We start from the raw sequence: 24,829 nt of genomic DNA, 5'->3' as shown, positions 1-24,829 counted from the left end.
GAAGTGTAAACATAAAAAACGACCATTAGTTAGATTTATTACTTGAGTTAAAAGCTCCTGTGATCTGTTTGGGAAATGTCCATGCAGGGGTCTGTGCTCGCAGTCGGCAAATGCCTCGCCTGTCTAGAGTTTATGTGTAAGTAACCTCTTGGTTTTTGGGAATGTTTGGACTTCACATGTGCTCCTTATTAACCATGTCCTTGCATACACTCTCTCTCCTCTCCATTCAGACCCTAATGCCATACATGTTTGCACCTATGTTATTGATCCTGGAGCTCTTGCCCTCAGCATTCCCTCCTGACAGTGAAAAATAAGCTTTTTTTTGTTCTTTTGCCACATCCAATGGAAAGAAGTCTCTGCCCTGAGGGTGGGATTTCAACATTGGGGGCTGCAGTAGTGTTTGTTTTATTCGGTTACTGCAGGAATGTCAGAGGAAAGAGGGGGGCTGTTCAGTGCAATAGGGACAGGGCCCGACTCTGGAATGACAATGGATTTATAACTCTTTCTATTCCCAGAAAAGTATTTCTTCAATTGATTATCAACGTTTGTTATCTGTTCATCTGAACCTACAATGATCTCATCGGACACCTAAAGCTGAAAGGTCAGACCGGGTTCCTGCTTTGATCTGCAATAGTTCTGCTATGGTTCTGCAGCTTCTATCATTACACAAACAGCGACTCAGTGTTTTGTCTTGATGGAGACTCTTGTTTTTGTAAACTCACTCTCTTTAAGAGACTCTGGAGGTCTTTACTTGTAAGACAATCCCTGTGATTGGGAACTTCCGTTTGTTAGGAACTTGACGCGCTGAATAGTACTTCCAAAAACTGGGGATATCCCTCCCATGTTTTCTTACTTTCAAAGAATTGATATGCACATGCTTTCAGTGTTTGAGCAGCCTGGGTCCAGATTAGATTATGTCTATTATTTTGGGCCCAAAACTATTAAGTAATAATATCTGAATTGTGGATATATGTTCTCATTCATTTTTCAAGTTTTTTATTTTGGCTCCATCTTCATCTTAAATTATTATCTTTTGTTATTAATTCATTAACATTTATGGTAGGCCTACTTAAAGTGCTTGAGTGTTTCCATCCAATCCTGATTCAGAGATAAAACTATTGGGTTTTTTTTGTACTCCAATAGGTTAATTTGATTGGATTATAAAATACGAGGCATCACCCTAAATTGACGGGCTACTTTTGCTCATGCTACCACACTCTTGCTTGGGTACATTTTGAATACAGGGCTTTTTATTTGTAATGGGGAATTTGTATTATTTGATATTACTACTCTTAAATAACTTAAATATATTGCCACTGCCTATGTTCACATTAACTTCAGGAACATTGATTCATCGTAGGTAACTGCATGGTGAGGTGCGGCGCTTACCTCTGCAATTAATTATTTATAGCTAATCAATCAATGGGTTCCTCCAACATCAAGCTCATACGGTGTTGTGCTTTTGTTAGGAAGCTAAAGTGTTTGGTCCTAAAAACTCAAAAAGTCATAACATACTTTTGCAAGAAACTTGATGGGATAAAAAATATGTTTTGACAAAAACTCAATGTTTTTCCTGTGCAGAGTAAAACAGGATGTCCTTCCTTTTTCAAAGAAAGGAGGATCCCCACAGGCCTCATCGGAAGCATGTAGAAATAAGTCAAAGGCAACTGGACTTGTGAAACCTTGAAAAATGGTGGTTGATTGACATGCTGGCTTTCATCGCTGTCATGTTACATTACCTAGGGTGGTCACATATGCATTATATTTTCGTTGCAAATACTTTTGTACTTTTACTCCAATTTTTTATTTGTGACCTTAGGTACAAGAAAGTTCTCATGCAGAATGAAGCACTAGATTATAATTAGTGATGTGTGAATTTAGTAGCTACTAATCTTAATAGGCAAAGTAACTAAAGGTATAGTCTACTTTCACTGACGTAAAATTCTGATATATAAAATCCTTTTACTTCTAAAAGAGTATTTCCGTACCCTGTGGTATAACTACAATGTTGATTTTACAAAAGCTAAACAATTATAGTAGCCCATTTCTTTCACCCCACCTGGCTAAGTATTTTCTTAGCACAGATGCTAAGTAGCCTATACATCTCTAGGAAAGCTAGTAAAACAATAAAATACCCTACAAATAAACAAAGACAGCTGGTTTCAGATATTATAGTTCGTGTTTGCTTGTTTTTTTTCAAGTTAACATGATGACATATTTCCACATTTATCGCTTTCTAGTGTTGTCACAAGGCGTTGGACACATGGCTCGTGTTGTTACTCCAGTGATGCACGTGAGCACCGAGCAGCGCTTCCTACTGGCTCGCGGGAACAAGAGGAGTAAAAAAGTCGTTGAAGACCCGAGTATTATAAAACCGAAAGACACAGAGGAAAGAAGACGCCCTGCAGAGGCTCTCAAACACGCCAGTAGTTTTAGCGTTTTAACTATTTTAACACAGACACGGGTGGAGGCATACTTTAACCTCCGCATGCCCGAGGGTCGCGGTAAGTCGAACAAAGTATTTGTGTGACAAAAACGCTAAGAAATGTGTTTCCTCGCTTTTCACTTGCCTTTTGTGGAGGCGAAGTTTTGTTGCCTCCAGTAGTGCTGTTTGACTTCTCGCTGTTGCAACACACGCTGTGTGTTCAAGGAATTCCTGGAAATGAATGTTTAATGAGTAAAAAGCGAGAGGAAATTAAAAAAGAAAACATGCACGGGGTTGAAGGTTGAGACTCTGAGAATTGGCTTCATGTGAATACAGTGTTTCCTGAAGGTGTGCTCTGGAGATGTATCCAGGAGCAACTTAGAAATGTTCTGTTTTTCTCTTTCAATTAATTGGAGGTGTTTTGGAAAAGCAAATTCCACATGGACTTGAACTCCTCTTTCCCTATTTACATTTCACACAAGCCACGAGTAAGAGAATGTGTGTTTTGTAGTTTTTCTTAATATATTCACTGGTGTGCCACCTTCTAGAGTTGCAGCCTACTTTATTCTTCGATCATTTACCAATATGATCTACTTTTTTGAAGATCAATAAATGAATAAACAGCCATTTTTCATGCTCTAATTTAAAACAACGATCTCCTTTTAGCTTCTCAAATGTGAGGATTTCCAACTTTTCTATGATTTTAAGCACTTATTAAAGTTACAATTATTATTTTTGGACTGTTGGCTGGACATTTGAAGATTCTAGGAAATTGAGATTGATATTGTTTACATTTTTCTGACCGGTTATATCTCTTATTTGTTTATTTGAGGAAGTTCACAGCAATGAAAATAATCATTAGTTGCAGTATTATCTATTTAATGTTGCTGTTTTTCTTTCACTGCAGCTAACCACCTTTTTAGAGTTGGAACTGGACATTATTGTTGCACATGATGTACAAAACGTGTTCAGGTACTACAGCAGAGCAATGAGACAGGGTAGAGGTTACAACATGTGCTCATGTCCACACACACACACACACACACACACACACACACACACACACACACACTCCCAGGTCTGATCTCTCATCCCTAAATGAATTACCTCATATTTAATTAGCATTGACTTGAAACCGGTTTATATTTAACATTGTGTTCCTTTTTGTGGGACACAGTCACATGCGATCCTGAATTGTTGATTGATGACTTTGACTCTTAGCTAGTATTGAGAAATGTTGTTTTTTTTAACAATGAAAACATAAGATGCTTTCTCAGAAGTTAACGGTTTTGATGTTGCAATGAGAGTGACAGTTAACTCTGTTCCAGCAGTTATCCATGTGATGTGAGAACATAATGTTACATAACGTTGCGTAGTACATTCCTTTAATGTGTAATTCAGACTTTTTCCAGGAAGGGGATGGTGACCAAGTAAAACACCTTCTTGAAAAAAATATTTCAGCATGACTTCAGGCTAAAAGCCAGAAGAGGGAAGTTATAAACAACAGTCTGAGGCTTAGCATAAGTTCCTGTGTGTTGGATTACCCCACAAGTTGTCAAAGTAACCTCAAAGTAACACTGGGTCAGGGAAGAAGTGCTTTGTGCTATTTGAGGATAAATTAAAGCTGGATTGTTTTTCTTAGTGATGATTTTATTCGAATAATTGTCAGAAAGTTGTAAATACCAAAGATGAACTCTTCAAATAGCTCAATTTGTTTGTCTAAAACCTAAAGATGTTCACTTTTCACATGAATCGATATACAGAAAGTTATATTAATTACTCAACTGTTTGACTTATTTCATTTTAAGGAAAAATACCATACACTTGTTTGATCAACTCAACATGACAAGTGTGTATACAAACATACATTCATTCACACCTGCACATGCCTCAATGTGTGTACAAATCTGCTTAAACAAACAATCAAATCAATACAAATCTGACTTTCTGTTCTTTCTCCTATGTGGAGCACGATCAGGCATCCTGTGGGTGGTTGCCGAAAAGAATTCTGGGAAAAATAATCAGTTTGATCCCAGTTTAGAAAGTTGTAAATTAACCATTTATAAATAATCACAACATGTCACACAATTAGTCTTTCATTGACATAAATGCATTAATGATCGTGGAAAGTCATTTATTAACAGTACGTGCAGATGTTTTTTGTTCTGAGCGTGTTTTAGCGGGACAGTGGACTACTCTATGGCGCAGAACGAGAACATGTTGTAGGCCTACAAGGCTCGTGTGTGTCTGTCTGTGTGGGCAACATGCTCTCTTGCAATAGCCTTCGTATTGTCAGCCTCTGGCCAATAAAGAAGTCCATTGAGAAAGGTCATGTGACGACATCACGAGAGAGTGGGAAATAAATGTTGTTGTCTAGATAGAAGAACAAAAAAAGGAAGGAGCTGCTGTTGGGGTCATGTCAGTGTTGCCACAGGGTGTGCAGGTACCAACGGCAGAGGTTTCACTACTCACTGTTTGCTTATGAGCAGTCAGAGATAACACCTGGCATGTCACAAAAGACTTGTATTCCTTGTGTTTGCTGAGTAAACAAATTAGTGGCACTTTGCACACACTGAAAATGTAAAAAGTAATAAATGGAAAGCACTACTGAAATTGTAAAGTCTGATAAATTGACTCAGATTGAAATATAAAGAATCTCCCGGCATGGAGTTGTGTTTCCCAGACTTTTGAAGCTCGCTGCTCCTCTGTTAGCCACAACTAGCATAACACCAGAATCTCCAACTAAACTGTCAGCTGTCAGGTTGCATTGTGGGTACCATAGGCGCCATGTTTTTGTAAAGGAATAAGTATTTATGGAATGAAAAATGGATCATCTGATTATCCTGCATCAGTAGTTTGTTTTTTTAACTGTTCATCGACAATGTTATAAGTGCATTGTGAGTCAGGGAAGAAGTCGTTTCATTCCATGTGTTTCATTCTACTTCAGCAACTTAGGTTGGAAATAAAATGACTGAGTTTGAAGTGCTGACCTTCAGATTTAGAGAAATAGTTTTGAAAATGCTTTCATTGCATTTTTGCTCAGTTAGAGAAGAAGTTCCTGCACAGTTATGATGTGGATTTAGACACCTACTTACACCTCTTATTCATTGTTTGAATCCAATACTTTGGAGCCAACATGACAGAAATATCACTATTTTAGTACTTTTCTCTGCATTGTGCTTAGCCAAAACAAAGTATTTGTGAAATAAAATAAGTGTGAAGCAGAGCATGTTAAGCAGATGGACAATATAAGTTTTGGATGTTTACCTCAGGGATAGAGGAGAGGTCAGATTACATTTCAAGAGCCAAAAATGTCTAATATCAAAACAGAACTTCTACAAGTTCTAAACACCCTTAGTTTCACTTTGACATGACTTTCTTAGATGAAGGAGCCACATGTATCTTCTCAATATGTCCATGAAACCACAGTTAACTTCTTAAGGCTGATGTTATCGTTTTGCGGGAGGATGCTTGCAAGATTTCATCAGCCACTTTAACAAAAAGCCCATGCCCTGTCCAAGTTACAGAGGACTAAATAGGGAAAACACCTTTTCAACTTCAGATGTTCAAGCCTGTCTTAAAGGTCTGCATGATGAGGTCTTATCTAACTCAGCAATGTGTTTTATATCATGTGAAGTTGAACTTGGTGGCTGACTCGGTTGTTAAATCAAATGAGCAGCGTGACCTCAGAAAGCAGCAGGAGGTGTTGAAGAGGAGGGTGTTTGGTCTCTGCATGCTTGAATGATGCCTCACCTCAACATTGAAATATCTCTGGTTTCGTAATTCCTAAAGAGCTGAAGTCAAATGTGTTTATTTCACCACATAGTGTGTGATTTTGGTGAGTCAAGCCGTAACGCAAGTTCAGTTTTCATAAGAGTATTTATTTGCTCATTTATCTGCTCACTTTGTAGACTTCTCATTTCAGAGCTATACGAAAAAAACCACTCACTTTCGGTTTTACTTTCTTGTGCTTTATTGAATGAGCCACATGTCGTGCTGAAGTTCCTCTTGTAGTCTTAAACTTGAAGCTCTCACTAAATGCTGTTGTTGCTTTGTATGCTTGTTGGACAGCATGTCAGGTCACGTTCTTCCTGAGTCACCAAGGTATGAAAGGCTACGTGCACAAGTGTCTCTTTATGTCAATGCTCAAGAGTTCTTTGCCTCATGCCCACAAACAATGTGTCACTGTCCTGAATCACAATGACTGTTTTGCTTCTAAAAGCTGCATTCTTTTATCTCTCATGGCCAGTTATCCTCCAATCTAGATAGATTTTGCATGCATGCATTAATGTTACCATTCAAATCCAAGTTTGCAAAAATATTCCAGATCTTGAAGCGGCTATTCAAATCATTGGTGCCACCTGATCTGAATTCAAATGAGTTTTTTTCTCACGCTGCAGTGAACCCAGTGGCTTTTCATAGCTATTGTCATTGAAACAAGCTGTGTGTGTGTGTGTGTGTGTGTGTGTGTGTGTGTGTGTGTGTGTGTGTGTGTGTGTGTGTGTGTGTGTGTGTGTGTGTGTGTGTGTGTGTGTGTGTGTGTGTGTGTGTGTGTGTGTGTGTGTGTGTGTGTGTGTGTGTGTGTGTGTGTGTGTGTGTGTGTGTGTGTGTGTGTGTGTGTGTGTGTGTGTGTGTGTCAGTCAGCCGTGATGAATGCAGGATCTGTACCAGCGTGCACGCATGTCAGTGTTCAGATTATTTTGTAATCTGCTCAGATGATATCCAGCCGTGGAGAATGCAGGATCTGTACCAGCGTGCACGCATGTCAGTGTTCAGAATATTTTGTCTCCATGGCAGGACTCTGTGTGTGTGAGAGTGTGAGCAGCCTCATTTCCATCCAGTGCCGTGTGTAACCGTCATCCTTTGGCCCCTGTACTCCCAACGCTTCAGCTTGCACAAAGCTCACTTTGTCACAGTGAACAGGCCGGGGCCTGCAGCTGGGCTGGAGTGAGCAGAGGCCGCTTGGTGTTGCCCCCCCTCTGCAGGAGAGGAGCCCCTCAAAGTGTGAGCTGTGATGACAGGAGCCTATCAGGTCCCGCAGAAAATAACAAAACTCTGAGACACAGGCAGGTCAATAACAACACGGATTAAAGTCTGAAAGCAGCGCAGTGTTTCAGTTTAAGAAATCATTTGGTTCATTTTAAGAATGTAAAATTACTATTTATGTTTTCTCAAGACCAGCATTACTCTTAAAGTGATGTCCAGTAGGCTATATATGCCTTTTTTTATATTGAAGAAAATATATTGTGTGTTTTCTTTGCATAACTTCTGGTAAAGTAACATATCAAATCAATATAGCCCTTTACATACATACGAAAACACTGTTCTTCTCAAACTAATAACAAAATGCTAGCATGTCTCGTTTCGTTATTTAAAGGTGGGGTAGGTAATTCACGTCAGAAACACTTGTTGTTATATTCCATGGAATGCTCTTAACATCCCGATAGCAATGAATACATTAAATGCTTTGACAATAAATACATCAAAAAATGTATCTGTGGAAGCCATGGCGCTGTAAAAAGCACGACCAATCATTTTACCGCCCCTGCTAAAATAACTGGATGGCCTACCTGCCTGTCAGCCTTCCATCTGTGCACAAACTTATCTCGTGCCCTCATTGGTCGTGTGCACGTTCGTGTGTGTTGGAGGAGGGGCTCTGTAAGGAAGTCTGAAGGAAGGGGCAGATTCTTTTCGGCTGCGTAGTTTCAAATTCTAGCGCACTCGAGCTGGTTTCTCCATTCTTACCTACCCTACCTTTTTAAAATTGCGATCTGGTGGCCAAACTATTTCTGAATTACATAAGGCTGCGTTTCGCTTCATGATTACACATTCTTCTAAGTACATCCTCTTCGCACCTTATTGATTTACATTTTTAAAAATGACTGGAATGGAATGCACTATATAATATCCTCTCTTTACGAACGTGTCGTTAGGCTTGCCTTCAGTCAAAGGCCGTTGCAGTGTGACAATGTCAGGCATTCTTCAAACTGATGTCTCTGTATGTCTGGCGCTCAGACACAATAAGAGATTGTCCTCAGTGTCTCTCCAGTCAACGCACACCACTCTCACTCCTGTCATATTAACTTATCAATGCTTATATAACATTTGCCCTGTGACTATCGTTGCAAAAATGAACCAAAAACAAAATGTTCCAAGATTTTCTGTCAGTGACTGATTTTTTTATTTTTTTAACAATGATGGAAAAGTCTGAAGGCCGTTGATCAGTATTGTTTTGTCTTTGTTCGTCTTTTCTCTCAAAGCCATTGATAAATAAATGCTATACGATTATTCAGTCTTCATTTAAGTAACATTTTATTGAAAAAATATATAAATATGTTGTCAATTGAAAGGTTTTTGATATATGGATGAATTCTGCTTCAATCCAAATTTGAAAGCCTAAAAAAAAAAAGAAAAAAAAAAGAATTATTTTCTGCTGCTTTTGAAATCCTCAAACAGATACTTTGGAACGTAAGACATTTCGTAAAGCCTATTCCTATTTACAGAGATATGACTCGGCATGTATATTTTTCAGCATACATAGAATGAACAGCCAGCAAACCATGAGGGAAAATCTTCTAAATAAAAAAAGAAATGAACTAGATTGAAAACACAGACTCCACCTTTTAATTAATTATCATTAAAAAAATGATAATGTCAGACAACAAGAAAGTCTAACACACTGCTCTGGAGCAACGAACGACCATCAAACCCTGATCTGTAGGCCTCATGGGGACACACTGCAGTACATCTCTAAAGTAGGCACAAGCCTGAAAATGTAAAGGTTTAAAAGTGACAATAGGAATCTTAAAATGGATCCTGAAGTTTTTTTCTGTTTCATTGTGTGTGTGTTTTTTTGTGTGTCCCTGCAGTGTTCCCGGTGTGGCGGGGGATCGGGATCGGTGCTGGCGGTGGGGGCAGCTGGATCCAGGGCTGGGGCCGCTGCCTGCAATGGGAGCCTGACTGTCCAGGACCAGGGGCACGGATCCCGGTGTTCGACTACCCCGTGTGGGTCGTCCTCTGTCAGGGGGGACGCGCCAGGCTCAGGGAGGTCTGTCAGAGAGGGAGGGGGGCCATCAGACTGCCCAAAGACATGCTCAGCATCAAGCTCCCCCAGCTCTTCGACATCCACCAGATCCCCAAGGTGAGGAGCGGGAACTCAACAACATTTACGGGAATCTTGGTTCAGTTTGCTTCACGCTGCTGATAAAACCTCATATTCCGAAGTGATTCTCAGATTAGGAAGTAGCCCACCATCACTGAATATCAACAGGTTAGGCATTAAGTCACACTGTGCTGCTCCATTGAGTAATTGTTAGGGATGTCCCGATCACCTTTTTTTGCTCCCGATCCAATTCCGATCATTTGATTTTGACAATTTGCCGATACCGATTTTTCCCGATCCGATCTTTATACAATGCATTAAGAGAAAAAAAAAGAAAAAAAGCATTCAAGTTGTCCCTTAAGGTTATTTTTTTTTAATTTAAATTGGATATTCTATCCAACATGGATATAGCTTCTTTTTTTCACAGCAGCATTGGATCAGTTCAGTTGTGCAGCATTGGATCAAAACAAAATAAAGCTTATCAGTACTTGTTAGCTTACTGCTACAATTAGACACTGCGCCCTGCCCACTCTGTTGCCAGATTTGAGAGAAATAAGCAACCAGGTCTATGAAAACAAGCCCCAAAGAAGCAACACATACATGATGTTGTGTAATTTGAAACCAAAACTAAGGCCTCAGGATGACTTTAAGACTTGAACATGGTCATTTTTGTTTTGTAACATTGAATACAAAATTAAAAACAAATATTTATAAAAATAAAAAAAAAAAAAAAAAAAAATCCCGATCCCCGATTTTTTTCTCCCGATTCCAATCTTTTGAAAATCACGTGATCGGCTCTGATCCCCGATCACGTGATCGGATCGGGACATCTCTAGTAATTGTAGTATTTCGGAAAGGTGTGTTTCATGTTGTGATTAAAAACCATTTAGGGCTGAACGATTTGGAATAAATATCTTGTCTTATTATTAATATTTGTAATGATATTGCAATTGCAAAATGATTCAAGATATTGAAGGGAATTCGTTTTGAATAATTATAATTCATTGAAAAATCACCAAAATTATAATTGTGCCTTTTTTTCAATTAGTAGGCAGCGACTTCTCAGCAGCACAATAATACTTACCTCGGAAAAGTGTTTTGGTATATTTTGCCTTTTAAGATGTATCATGCATCCTCTGATGCCCATATGGCACTTTGAATTGATTCAATTAAATGTGCACCCCTGATACCGTTCCATTTGTGTAACGAGCGTCTTAATTAAAAGACGCTTGTCACATCCTGGTAAGTCTTGTTGACAGGAAGGATTCGCAAACATCATCGCCTTCTTCCTTTCTTTCTCTGAAACTACAAACAGCTTACCTCCCAGTAGTTATATACCACAAACAAAACCATTTGCTGTTCCTAAAAGTCATAACCAATGTACACACATGAAATCAAACATCCACGCCTTGGCAGGAAAGATTTGTGCTAGCTGCTTGTGGCGGAGATCCCGTCCTTGAGGAGGCCGAGCCCTGCAGTTCAAGCATCTGCGTTGGCAGGCGTCCGCCAGACTGGATCTTATCTGATAAGCAGTCAATGCTGTCGTGGTTTTACATCACAATATCCAGGCAACAGTCTCAGATTCAAGGGCTGAAATATGTGTCCTTGAGTTTGCGCAGTTAATCACGTTTCTGTTACATTATTTCTGTGTCTCACTGCTGCTCGTGCTCATGAAATTGGTGCTGCTGTGTAAAATGAGTTCCAGAGCAAGTTAGACTAAAAGTACTATTGCTGACAGCAGAAGGAAAGTCATATCAAGATAGGTGTAACAACATATTTGTTGTGTCCGTCAGTGATAAATTAGGAACACAAATATTGAATTTCGAACAATTCTTAAGGGCCAGACTTGCTGGGTGTTTCTCAATCTCGAGTAAGGCTGCTCCAGAGCCACTATTTCAAGCATACTACGTCATCGAGTGCCGCCGAAGTACTGTTCCAATGTCCAGCATACTTGGAATTCTACCGAGCCCGGCGTACTTCGTTTGGAGAAATTTAGAGGCTGCACATGTGTAGACTCCGCAGTCTTAAAATCCCCACAATGCTTTGCACACGGACCAATTTCCCCAAATTTGTGGCGGAAAATGTAAGGCGGGGCTTCTCATATGACGCACACCTGCACACTTGCTCGCCGGTTCCACTCTTTGTTTTCCGAATGCCAGGAAGTATTCTTGCCTCGCTTCTGAAGCAAGTGACTCGGAAGATGTGCTACCAAGCAAGCGTACCCGACATTGAGAAACACCCACAGTGTATGCTAAAGTAGATCTTATCGTAATGTACCACATTCATGTTTGAAACACAATGTCTTGAAAAATGAATTATTTAGAATTATTATCATTAAGGTTATTGCAAGGCATAGTTTCAACGTTTCTGAAATTCTCTACTATGAAGAGATTGGTGTGTGTGTGTGTGTGTGTGTGTGTGTGTGTGTGTGTGTGTGTGTGTGTGTGTGTGTGTGTGTGTGTGTGTGTGTGTGTGTGTGTGTGTGTGTGTGTGTGTGTGTGTGTGTGTGTGTGTGTGTGTGTGTGTGTGTGTGTGTGTGTGTGTGTGTGTGTGTGTGTGTGTGTGTGTGTGTGTGTGTGTGTGTGTGTGTGTGTGTGTGTGTGTGTGTGTGTGTGTGTGTGTGTGTGTGTGTGTGTGTGTGTGTGTGTGTGTGTGTGTGTGTGTGTGCGTGCCTCAGGTGTTCAGGGAGGAAAGCATCATCTCTGGATACCGCCACCCCCACAGCTCAGCGCTGGACTGCGTCCTCAGCAGCTTCCAGATGAACAACGAGACGGTCAACATCTGGACCCACTTCCTGCCAACATGGTAAGTGCAACTACAGGGACATTTGAAAGATTTGCCCTTGCTCCATCAAACGGCTAACATTAGACAATGACCACAAGATCAACATTCACTGCTGTATTCAACCTGGTCCAAAGTATCAGTACATTTCATTTACCACTTCAAAAAAAAACATATACAAAAGTAATACCTTTACTTACACTTAGATCATTTATATCTTAAAAAGCCATACATAAAATGTCTTTCTGTGTCTTGTGCACGTTTTGGGTTATTTAAAGCTAGTGTACTTGCAAGATTCTTGCTGTTCTGAAATTGTATCCTCACCGTTGATTGCATTTATTGTTAGTGGCTTTGGATGAAAAGCATCTGCTTAAAGGTGGGTTAGGTAATTTTGGAGAAACCAACTCGAGTGCGCTAGAATTTAAAAATACACAGCCGGAACAAATCTGCCACTTCCTTACAGAGCCCCTCCTCCAACACACACATGACCAATGAGGTCACGAGATAAGTTTGTGCACAGATGGAAGGCTGACAGGCAGGTAGGCTATCCAGTTACTTTAGCCGGGCCGGCTCAGGTGATTGGTCGTACTACGGCTTCCACAAATGACATTTTTTAATGGATTTTTTGTCAAAGCACTTCAGATTCATTGCTATCGGGATGTTAAGAGCATTCCATGGTATATAACAAAAAGTGTATCTCGAGCCGGTTTCTCAAACTTACCTACCCCACCTTTTAATCAAATTGAATGAGACATAAAACCATATTTGTTCAAACAATAGATATGGAATGATTTTTTCATAAACCAGGTTGTGACGAGTTGTATTCAATTCAACTTATCTTATCTACAGCTGAGAAAACACGGAAGAGTTTGTAAGGATCAGTAGAAGTAGGACTATGAGGTGTGACTGTGATGTAATCCCTCAAATCCTTCATAGTGCTGCAAGGAAAATAAGCGGGTGTCTAGAATGTACCCTAAAGAACTTTTAGATAGGTTGGAAAAAGTTCCTCAAAACATATCGATCCTGAATCCAAACAAACAGGAGACTGAGATCAGGATGTTGGGTAAATCCAAGAATAACAGCTCTGAAAAGTGAGGGACAGTTTTGAGCTTATTGTCATGCTTAAATAAGACAAACTGGTGTTTTCAGGTACTTCCTGTGGCGTTTCTTTGCGCTCTGCTCCACCATGAACTTCCTGACGGACAGCTACACCTGGCCGCTGCTGGTGTACATGCTGCTCATCTGCATCTACCCCTTCACCTCCAGCTGTGCTCACACCTTCAGCACCATGTCCCCAGAGTCCCGCCACATCTGCTACTTCTTTGACTACGGAGCCATCAGCCTCTACAGTCTGGGTAAGACTCAGACATATCGGGAAATCCTGAAAATGGAAGCTTTGGTGCATATTTTCTTCTTAGCAGAACTCAGATGTGACTGTCTGAATATAGGCTTGATGCTCTTCCTCAGTCATGAACATTAAACATTCAAAAACTACAGTGAACAGGAATATTACTGGTCCATCGAGCCACACATATCTTATGGACGTTGAGGAAAGAAGGGTGAAATAACCTCTACATGAAACCTGGTGTGGTACCGTTTGTAGCAATAATTGAATTTCAAGAACGCTGACTAGGCATCTTAAAGGGAACTATAATTTATGACTTACCCTGCAAATGACATTCTATTTGCATTTTTTTGCACCCCAGGCAGCATATGCCTCACAATCAATTATCTGATGGATATTATTTCCCTGACACAGTGCAGAAGCCTTGTAAGAATTCAAAGCTTTTTGCATAGGTTATTTAAATATGTTTTCTTGCTGCACCTGCTGTCACTGTCAGTTTGAACATGCATGACATGTTTTGTCTTTGTGGGTGACACTCCTGTATTTACTGTCGATGTATATGTTCAGTGTGTGCATTTCTCTCACGAAGAAATATACAATAGTGTAAATGTCTTTATGGTGTCTTTATGATCCCAGCACTGAAAGACCTGCAGTGAAACATTCAGAAACTCAGGCTTCCTCCCTGCCCTTTTACAGTGCTTTGTTCTCATACTGATCCTTAATCACAAAGCCTCTTAGTGCCCAGATTGGCCCAGTTCCAAATGTTCAAAAGTCCTTATGGGTTTTCTCTGGGTTTCTCCCTGCAGGATTAGGGAGACTTTAGAGAAGAAGTTACACGTTTTGAAATGGTTTAGTACACTGAAAAGCTTCAGGTGGGCAAATCCTTGCTCGAAATAAAAAAAATATTAGATCTTGAAATATTCCCACCTTGGCGACCTCCAGTGGTTGAATCAGAGAGCACACTGTAGCAGACTGCAGCCTTTCTTATGTGATCATCTCTGACACCATAAAAAAACATCTACAAGCTGTGGTTTGAAATGTTTAAAATGCCAAGTGTAATTATTTCAATGCATTTCTGTTAAAGAGAAAAACAAAAGTACCTAGAATGACGTGATTTTTAAAGTAAACATATTTAGCAGAAGAGGTAGGAAACTAAACTTTATACAAAAACCTCACAGTCCAACTTCAGTTCCCCTATTGGAACTTTTTCCAATATCCTGTGTTTGTGTTCAGGGTGTGCCATAAGCTACGGGCATTATGTCATGCCAGACGGCTGGGTGAACACCTGGCTCCATCAACACTTCGCCCCCATCGCCATTGGAAACACGGTGCTGTGCACCAGCCTGTCCTGCTATTCCAGGTAAGAGCTCGCTGCACATATCTACACCTCCTCAGGCTAAAGATTTCAAATACATGTTTCAATGTCAAGGCCTTGGCTTTGTGAGAATCTTGCTTTCAGGAGTTTGGTTAAGATCAAGTAAATAGTAGTTTTGTAAGAAGGAATAATATGCTTAGAGCTTTCAAAAGATAGAAAGATAGATAGATGACCTCTCTGCAATGGCACTTGATTTATATAAATGTGGCTTCTTAATGTCTGAAAGGTTTTCGTGTTTCTCTCAGAATGTGGTTATCACGATTGAAACTCCACTAAAGCAGCATTAACACTGTCATGTGACACTTAAACTATTCACTGCAAAACAAACTAAATCATTTTTGACTTAGTAGCTCTTTATCTTAAATAGTGGGCTTGAAGCTTATAACATGATATGGTAGATTTCTCTGTGGGGTCACCACCACAGGGTAGTTGGTATGTTTGATCTTATATTTCTCCATGTGTGTGTCCCTTTTGCTACGTATAAATATAAATGTCCTCTCTGTGTCTCCACAGGTTCCTGGAGCTGCAGTTCCCCCAGAGGAGTAAAGTCCTGAGGACGGGAGCGTTTGTCCTTCCTTTTATATTTGACACTGTTCCTCTGTTTTACAGGGTGAGTGTGTTTGGGTCTGCTCTCACTCCCATATTATAACAGTGTGGATAAACTGTGTGCACACGAGCACAGAATGCCTAGTGTTATGAATATGTGTTATTGTGCAGGCGCTGGGAGCGGATTAGTGCCATGCTTTAATACTTTGAGCAATAATTCCTAATCACTGTTAAATGCTGCAACCCTTAATGCCCACCCTGACACTTTTTAAATAGCATTTTATCTTCTTGATTTCTATTGTAAGTGTTTTTCTAAATATTTTACAATTAAACCTGTGTTTTTCTGCGTGTAGATTCTTCTGTGCTGCGGGGGAAACTGCCTCCCGAGCGAGGCGCTGTCCAGTCACTGTTACCACCTCGTCTTCGCCTTCCTCACCTGTTTCCTGTTTACCTCCCACTTCCCGGAGAGGTTGGCCCCCGGGCGCTTCGACTACTTTGGTATGTCCTCCATGATGTTGTTGTGTGGCTCTGCACAGCATATACTGATAAGTACTTCAACATTGTGATGCCCTGGTTGAGGATAAAGATAAAGGTTTATTTAATAATAATAATGATGATGGGTTTAATTTATAACGCATTTCATATCTGAGTTCAGATCCCGAAGTGCTACAAGCATTTAGCATGGAACAAAAATAAAAACGGTACACAGCACGGTAGAATTGATAAAAAGCAGTAAAAAATAAACAATAACAAATAAGATAAAAGGTCTAGGAAAAGGCTCTATTGAACAGATGGAGTTTGAGGCCTTTTTAAAAGCCTCCACGGTCTGTGGTGCTCTCATGTGCTCAGGGAGAGCATTCCACAGTCTGGGAGCAGCCGAGCAAGCAGCCGAGCAGAAAGCCCGGTCTCCTATAGTACGGAGCTTGGTCCTGGGGGGTTTTATGAGGTTGGTTTTGCTGGAGCGGGTGGTCCGCAAGGAAGTATGAGGGGTGAGGACTGGAGTTCCTTGAGGTAGGGGGGGGCAGTTCCATGGATAAACTAGTAGGTGAGTAGGGAGACCTTGTATTCAATCCTCAGTTCCACGGCGGATTAAGGCGCTGTATCCCCAGCTTCTACTGTTCAACTGTGGTTGAGGTCACTTTAAGAACTGAAAGGTTGAGAATAAGCTAGCAGTTAGAGTAGAAAAAGCTGGCATCCTTACATTTTTAAATGTGCTGTTAGCTTTTTTCTGTTCTCCCTGCTTAATGCTGGACACTACAGACACAACAAAGCCTCTGCATCAAACAGACCTTTATTTGACGGAGTGTAAACTAACTTTTCTTTCTGTTTCTTTGCTCATAAAAAGGTTGTTATCTTAAAAAATCTTCTGTTCCTGTGGTTCACACACTTCAAGATAAAGGCAGAGCTGCTGTGTTTCAGATACTGATTGTGCAACAGAACAACGGCTTGGTTTGCTTCTGTCCTTGGAAATAGAAGTTTAAACACAGTCACGTCTAACATCAAATCAGGCACTTCATTAATTTAGGTAATTGGAACAACACTTTAGATTCTTAGTTTCATAATTGGCCATTTCACTAAAGGTTTTATAGCAGGCTTCTACTAAAACATTCATCTTTTTCGTTTTGTCACTGTCCTCTTTGTGTATCAGCGTCCTTCTGTGTTCCTTTAAACCTTTTTATTACATAGCTTAGTTGAATACTACATTCTGATTGGTCAATTCAGAACACGTGAAATGTTGCTAATCCAGTAGTACAGACCGTTGTTAAGGACGCTCACATCTGCAGAAAGAAGTCCGGTCGATTTAACTGTATACAGTTTGGCCGAAAACAGTTTTCAAACTGTTTGCTTGTCTTTTAGTTTTGTCTACCGCCTGAGAGCAACATGGAGTATTTTAATATTAATTTTAATATATTTGGAGAGCACAGTCATTTGGATGAATGGTTAGTGGCTGATGAGTCCCCAGCCAAGAAAAGAAAAAGACAAGAGGGACAAGAAAACAGCGGAGAAGTAACGGGGCAGAAACCCTCAACACGGAGCTGCGGTCCGTTTTACCAGACATAGAAATCAAACGGCAAAACATATTCAGTGTGCACTAGTTACTTTGGCATCAGAGCAGGGGTATCTAGATACTTTCCAAGGTGTGACATAATGAATTGTGCTACTTTTAAAGCAAGCAGCGATGTTTTCAAATCTGTAATCAAAAAGCTATCGAAGCCGTTCCTGCCGTTGCTACGTAGTTCAAACGGTAACAACGGACTATTTTTCTTAGCGGATGCATTTAATTTTAAATCAATAAAACAATGTTTTTAATCAATAATACTATTTTTTAAATCAATAAAAACATTTTCTAAATCTATAAAAGCATTTCAATTAATATTGGGAGTCATGTTGTTGCTTTGTTGAGAATGTGGCCTTGTAATAAGCGGGATAATGTGAGATGCCGCTTGGCGTCGGGCTCCTGATCTGCCTGTCGGGTGTTCTTTTACCCATAAGGACCGCCTTGCTGCACATTATCCCTTACATAACAAGTTGCTCTTCAAAATAACGCACCGATTAACAAAACCTCCAATGAATAATTCAATCAACGAATGAATTGATGATGCATCAAATATAGTCTTTATCAGAATATTAAATTATTAATGGTTTGATCCGCAAGTGATATCTTAATGTTGTGGTGATCTGACTATAGTACAGCATCTCCCTACGGTTGCATTTTATAAACTGTTATAATGTATCACACTTAATGATCTGAGCACAGCCAGGGGAAGTATAATAATAACTTGTTTGATTTGAGATTTATTGTACTATTATAAAGGGCAAAGAAAAGCATCACATTTGGAAACCGGTAATGCTTGGCATTTTAGTTTGAAATAACAAAAATGATGAATCAATGATCAGAAGAGACACTGTGTGATATTGACTAAATGTTGCAGCTCTTGCTGAGATAAATACAGATAATTCCACATGGTTATATTGGTTCAAAGACAGCCATCATTCTTTATAGAAAACAAACTATTATTAAGCCATAAAATGTCAGGGGTTATTTAAAAAATGGCCCTGACAAGGTGACATCTTTTGAATATCCTGCTTTGTGCATCTTACAGCACAAACAGAAAGATGTGCAGTTTGAAATCATTTGAAGAAGGTGAAAAGCAGAAAATGTTGGACTGAATGGATTAATAAAACATTCTTTGCTCCAAGGGGAACTTGCTTTGAAGGGAGACCACAAAAGAAAATCAAATGTAGCCTAAAATAACATGAAAACATGAGCATCATAAAATATGATAAGGAAACATCATTTGTGAGACAGATAAAGAACATCTCGGGCGAGTTTAAAAAGATCAAAAATTAAGCAGCTGAATTCAGCGTTGGACAAAGGATGGAACGCTTCTGTTAGTTTGCATCCTGAAGGTGAGCGTGCATATTCAAAAAAGCATCACCCGAGAATATATACTCCAACACATCCAGAGCTCTGCCGCCCGCCTCCTCACCCACACCACTCCGATACCTTTTATATTATGTATTTATTTCAACAAGGACCATGCATACAAATACATGAATCTCAGAAAAGAGAAGAGATTATGCCAGATTTGAGCTAATAGCTCATTTTAGGGCTGAACGATATATCATGTCATGGCGATAACCGCGATATGCGCATGCGCGATATTCACATCGCAGGGACGTGCGATTTTATACATTTTTTTATTAAAAGAAAAATTCATTTTTTTTTTTCATTTTTCTTTTTTTAGGAGGTGCGATATTAAGTAGGTACATTAACTCAAACACATCATGTTACAGTTATTTTGCTGCTTGCTACAAAAGGAAAACTTGCGCGGCTCTCATGTCAGGGGTACTTGAGTGAGTGACATGCAGGCTCTGCATGCACAGCAAACCACTAATCACAATCATTCTTTTTTTTTGTGACCAACTTTTTATTGTTTTGTTTTTTTGTCCTCACAAAAGGGACTTATACAGATACAAATGATATAGACAATAGAAAAAGAAAAGACAGAAAGAAAAAATATAGGGAATCTCTTTCCCATGCCACCCCTTCCCCGCCTCTTCCCACCCATCTCGCCATTTCACAGAAAATCCTACCTGATGTTTTTTAGCAATCACAATCATTCTTGATCAGATCACAGCAGGCCCCGCCCTGCTAGTTTGCAGACAATCAAAACACCGGTAAAAAATGAGCGAGGCACAGGAGGACAATACCGGCCAGAATGAAGATTTACTTCCAAAAAGAAAAGCAACATCTGCCATCTGGAACTATTTTGGATCCAAAAAGGCTCTTCTCTTCTTCATTCACAAATGAACCCCCTTATTTGAGGGTAAGCAACATGCATTATCATGACATGTTAGATCATGACTTAAGGTACGATGAGTCAACCAGTTAAGATCCAGACGTCCGTGACTAAAATCCTTCATCCGGTTAAATATAGTTAAAAAAAACGTAATATATATCGCGGGGGAAAAAAATGTAATTTTTTTTCAATATCGTGCAGAGCTCATTTCCATCTGCAGTCCTTAGGTCGGTACATAACAAGCAACAAACACTAAAATCATTGCATAACCTCTATCACACAAACAATTATAAAACATGATTTAAGTACAGGTCAATACACTAATACAGTTAAAATATGAAACTCACAGATTACAGTGTAATTAATGTTGACTGCTTGCTTAATATCAAATCTCCACTGGTTCCCCGTCCGTCAACGAATACCTTTCAAAAAACCCCTCCTTCCCTAAGCCTTCGCTCATCAGAAGCCGACCTCCTGTCTGTCCCTACTCTAACCAAGCACTGAACCTGGGGGGACGGAGCATTCTCTACCCCCCCCCCCCCCCTCCTCCCGAACTCACTCCCACAACAAACCGGAGACTGTACTAACCTCCCCACCTTCAAAACACTGACCAAAACTCGCCTTTTGGACTAGCTTTGAATGTGTGATTGGTGCCGTGTCCCTGTGGTAAATGTGGTTTTATTGCTCACCTTATTTTTTTGCCTCTGTAAAGCGTCTTTGAGCACCTGATGAAGCGCTTGATTAATACAATGTATTATTATAAATATGGGCCTATGTGGAAACATTTTCACAAGATTGACCACTAGATTGAACAACTTTCAGCTCAAGTTTTTTGTTTCCACATGTCCGTTCAAAAGTGAAATCTTTATCCATGCACATTTCTTTAAGCCTTCATCCCTACCTTGTTGTTTCCTACACTCAGTCTTGTCTTCCCCCCTCACACAGGCCACAGCCACCAGCTGTTCCACATCAGCGCAGTGGTGGGGACCCACTTCCAGATGGAGGGTGTGATGGCAGACATGGCGTCGCGGCGGACGTGGCTCCTGGCCCACGGAGCCGGGCCCTCCTTCCTGGGGACCATCGGGGTGCTGGTGGCCAGCCTCGTCCTCAACCTGGGCATCATCGGCATTTTCAGCGCCCCGTTGCTGTGGAAACCATGCCACAGCTCCAACCAGCCGCACACCTCCGCCTGCGAGTGCAAGGAGAAGTGACAAAGTGTCTCGGGCAGTTTGAGATGACTAACAGTCACCGTATAGCTCGTTTAACACCAAGATAACGATTTTGAAGCATCACGTCCACAGCTCAAAGTAGTTCTCTAACACCCTGACACCTGAAGTATTCATTCATGTGTTCACTCAGCAGCTGAGGACCCAGTCGCCTTTATTGAAGCCTTTTTCTGATGCTACATTAAGCTCCTATTTGAGAATACATGTCTGCCGTGTACAAAATGTTTATTTATTTCCCCCAATGTAAATCTAAAAAGGCTCTGGGTTGAAGGAAGCTTGCTGAGAAGTGCCTTATTGTAGACCCACACTTCATTTACAATGTTTACAGTTCATCACCAGAAGTACATTTCAAATCTCAAACTGGAAACATCTAATATCGCAGGGATTATTATAATTTTTTTGTGGCATATCCAGAATCTCCTTTTACGTTATTAAGGATTTATTGAAAATATTCTTTGTAACTGGACTTCTTGGTTAGTGTGTTTTAAAGCAGTGTTTCGGCTCTCCTTAATACGATGCAGATTGGTTACCGGCTCTTATACATCCACCTTTTGATTTCACTCTGCAGGGACGGGAATGGATTTGCAGATCATGTGGTTCCTTTTTTTCTGATTGCCTGCCTTATTATGAACCCCACAATCCACCTTCAAAAATCTTACAGCGCGGCGGTGATTAAAAGACAGGTACCATTTTTTTATAACCGTACATTACCATGGCAACACTATAGTGGCCTCATGCCCCCTGAAGGTCTTGAACAATTTTTATGTTCAGAGCAAACGGCACCATTTTCTCTTTTCTCTTGTTCTTCCATCACATATCTGCTCCGAACATTGATCACATACAAAAGCACTGAAATTCCGTATTTGCATTTTTCCATTGCAGTCACATTTCCAACCCTTGAGGTTTCTAACTTGAAAGCTAAGAATAAAAAGATATGAAAAGAAGTATTTTCAGTCATATTGGAGTCTTGGTGTTGCTGTACTTTGGTGGACATGCAGTTTAACAAACTATCATACTATTTGTATTCTGTGGTTTTGTTTTGTCCCATGAGACTGTTTTATAAATGCACCACTAAACTAATAATTATATATATTTTTAAAAATGTATTATATTTAGTAATAAGCAGGAATTTGGGGAAGATCAACAGTACAATTTAATGATGTTATTTAAGTTCTTACTAAATTAACAATGTTGTAATTTGCATCTGTTTAAAACAAGCAGGGGAAAAAAAGACACATTGGGTTTACAATTTTAGGCATCTTTCTCTTCAGCCCTTATTTCTTACCTCGTTGTAAACTTAATATCTTTAGTTTTGGCTTTCTTACCTCGACAACTCGGCAAAGGGCATTTTCTTTGTGTATTTTTTTATGGACAAAACAATTGACGGAAAAACTGGCAGATTAGTTGATGGTAACATTTCAAAAGAATTGCGTTCAAATGATGTGGTTTTTCTGACTTATTTTAAGAAAATAATGTGTTACGGACCTAACTTACGTAAATTAGATAATTTACTCATGTTGTCATAGCAGTACTGTAAATACAAACTATGCTTCAGAGACTGGCAAAGAGGTGTTTATAGGCTTTAATGGGACGGGGTCTAAACATTTGTGTTGTAGCGCTAACATGTAGGTACAGTTTTAAACAAAGCTGCTCTTACTTGACAAATGGTTTGGAAGGCACCTCTGTGTAAAACCAGTTTATGCTTGTATGGCACACATTCACACTAAATACCACCAGTAACACCATTGGTTGGCACTCACAGAAAACATGTGGCTAACACACACACACACACACACACACACACTCTCAAACTTTTCTTATAGCTGTGTTGGTATACGTTTTAATAAGAGGGTTAATGTATGTGATATTATGGGATGAGGTGTGTTACAGGTTGGATGCTGAGGTAGAAATGTGGGACAGATTGAATGTGTAGATTCACCAACACACACAAGAACACACACTTTGTATCAGAGCAGGGGAGAGGAGATGCTCTGAAGGTTAGTGTGTATAAATATCACGTCAGCCTTCATGTTGCAGACAAAACAGAGCAGTGTTTGCCCTCAATGGCAGCGACTCTTTTTGTTTTATCTCCACCCCTGCCCACCGTGGATCGATATTTCATTTTCTCGACATTCATCATCTTACAGCGTTCCTGGGTTTGACCCTGTTGATTCTTGGAATTGCATCATTACTGGCTTCTGTGGTGGTTCTTTGCCATCGACCCAAACCAGTTTGGAACTCATTTATTTCTAAGCTGCTGTTGTTTTTCTTCTGTCATCTCACTCGGCCGTTTGGTGCCTGCACTGTTTCCAGCAGTTTGACGGTTATGAAGCTCGAAGATGCTTCAACATCAAAAAGATCGATGCGGATGTCGTCTTTTTCTGAACAACATTTTTGCATTTATTCTGAAATGATCAGTTCTGGGCCCAGAAATTCTCCACACCACACCACACCACTGTACCTCTGCTGTTTTTCCCAGTGAACTTGTTGGTTTACTCGTCAGTGAGCAGGTTAGGTTGTAATTATCAGGAAGACTTGGCACTTTTCTTGCGACGACTCTTTAAAAACAAATACAGCGTGTTGAAGGATGCTCAAATATGTGGGATAGAGAGAAACGATGAGTGCATAATGAAACATTTGAGACAAGAATACAAAACGGGGTTTGACAGACTTAAAGGTAACCCTTTTTTATTTTGTTTCATTTTGTTCCTTGTCTGTTTAAAAAAAAATCAACAACAACAAACCACTCTTAAAATGTATAAATACTTATGTGTTCTTTCCTGTGTATAATGTGTAATTTGCTATTTTGTTCTAATAGACTTGTGTAATAAATTAAGCTTTTTATAAGTGCAAGAATTCTCACTGGAATCATTTTAAGTGTCTTAAAAACAGATTGAATGTCTGTTTTACATTCATAGCATGTTATCAATAGGAATGTCTTAAACACAGTTTAGCAGACTCATTATTATTTTAACTACAGAATAAAATATGCACGTTTACTGACTACCAACATTTATTGTTTTAAATATTGATTAATCTTTCAGTCTACAAAATACCGGAAAAAAGGAGAAATACAGAAAACATTTTCCACATTTTAAGGTGATATCCTCAAATGTCTTCTTTTGTCTGACAAACTCCAAGATATTAAAATGAACAAACTGATTTTCCTTGCAGCTCTCGTGTGATATGCTGATAGGAAAGGTGTGTGTGTGTGTGTGTGTGTGTGTGTGTGTGTGTGTGTGTGTGTGTGTGTGTGTGTGTGTGTGTGTGTGTGTGTGTGTGTCCGTCCAGCAGAGGGCAGAACTCGACAGTAAGAATGTTTGAGCAGCTGATCGCTGCTATCCGCTGATCTGCTTTCATCCCAAACCAAATGTGATGCAGTGTCGCAACAGTGTGAATCCCCACAGATTTATCTGGAGAAAACCTGACCAACGTGTGCACACATTTAAGACAAAAACATATATTTGTACACAATTCAGCCTTCAAATGAGATTTCACTTAAATTGTTTGAGACTCTTCGACTGTTCCCAGTGAAGGTGCTTTAATAGGCAGCCGTTTGAACTGTGAGTGTTCTCAGTTAATACATAAAGAACTGCTTGATTTCATTCTACCAAATCTAAAAACGCTGATGTGAAATGATCTCTTACTGCTCACTTAACATCCAGAATGCTGGTAGACTAAATCATTAAAAAAAATGTGAATTTGTTTTTTGCGTTTAAGTTATC

General features: G+C 39.8%; 1 protein-coding gene across 2 annotated transcripts; it reads left to right on the top strand.

Annotated features, from left to right (window-relative positions):
* Positions 1 to 446: 446 nt before the first annotated feature.
* paqr6 (progestin and adipoQ receptor family member VI) lies at positions 447 to 23,960 on the top strand. 2 transcript variants are annotated; one of them, XM_079691524.1, is made up of 8 exons: positions 447 to 601; positions 9,295 to 9,566; positions 12,205 to 12,332; positions 13,458 to 13,663; positions 14,887 to 15,013; positions 15,542 to 15,638; positions 15,928 to 16,072; positions 20,824 to 23,960. In XM_079691524.1, exons 2-8 carry the CDS (start codon positions 9,516 to 9,518, stop codon positions 21,087 to 21,089), a joined length of 1,020 nt encoding a protein of 339 aa, XP_079547650.1. In that variant the 5' UTR covers positions 447 to 601; positions 9,295 to 9,515; the 3' UTR covers positions 21,090 to 23,960. The 2 variants fall into 2 exon arrangements, with proteins under 2 accessions (XP_079547650.1, XP_079547649.1); XM_079691523.1 differs by lacking the exon at positions 447 to 601 and adding an exon at positions 2,274 to 2,504.
* The last annotated feature ends 869 nt before the right edge of the window (positions 23,961 to 24,829 follow it).

Source organism: Notothenia rossii (genome assembly GCF_949606895.1).
Source record: "Notothenia rossii genome assembly, chromosome: 7".
Lineage (NCBI taxonomy): Eukaryota > Metazoa > Chordata > Actinopteri > Perciformes > Nototheniidae > Notothenia > Notothenia rossii.
This window is presented reverse-complemented; position numbering and strand designations above follow the sequence as displayed.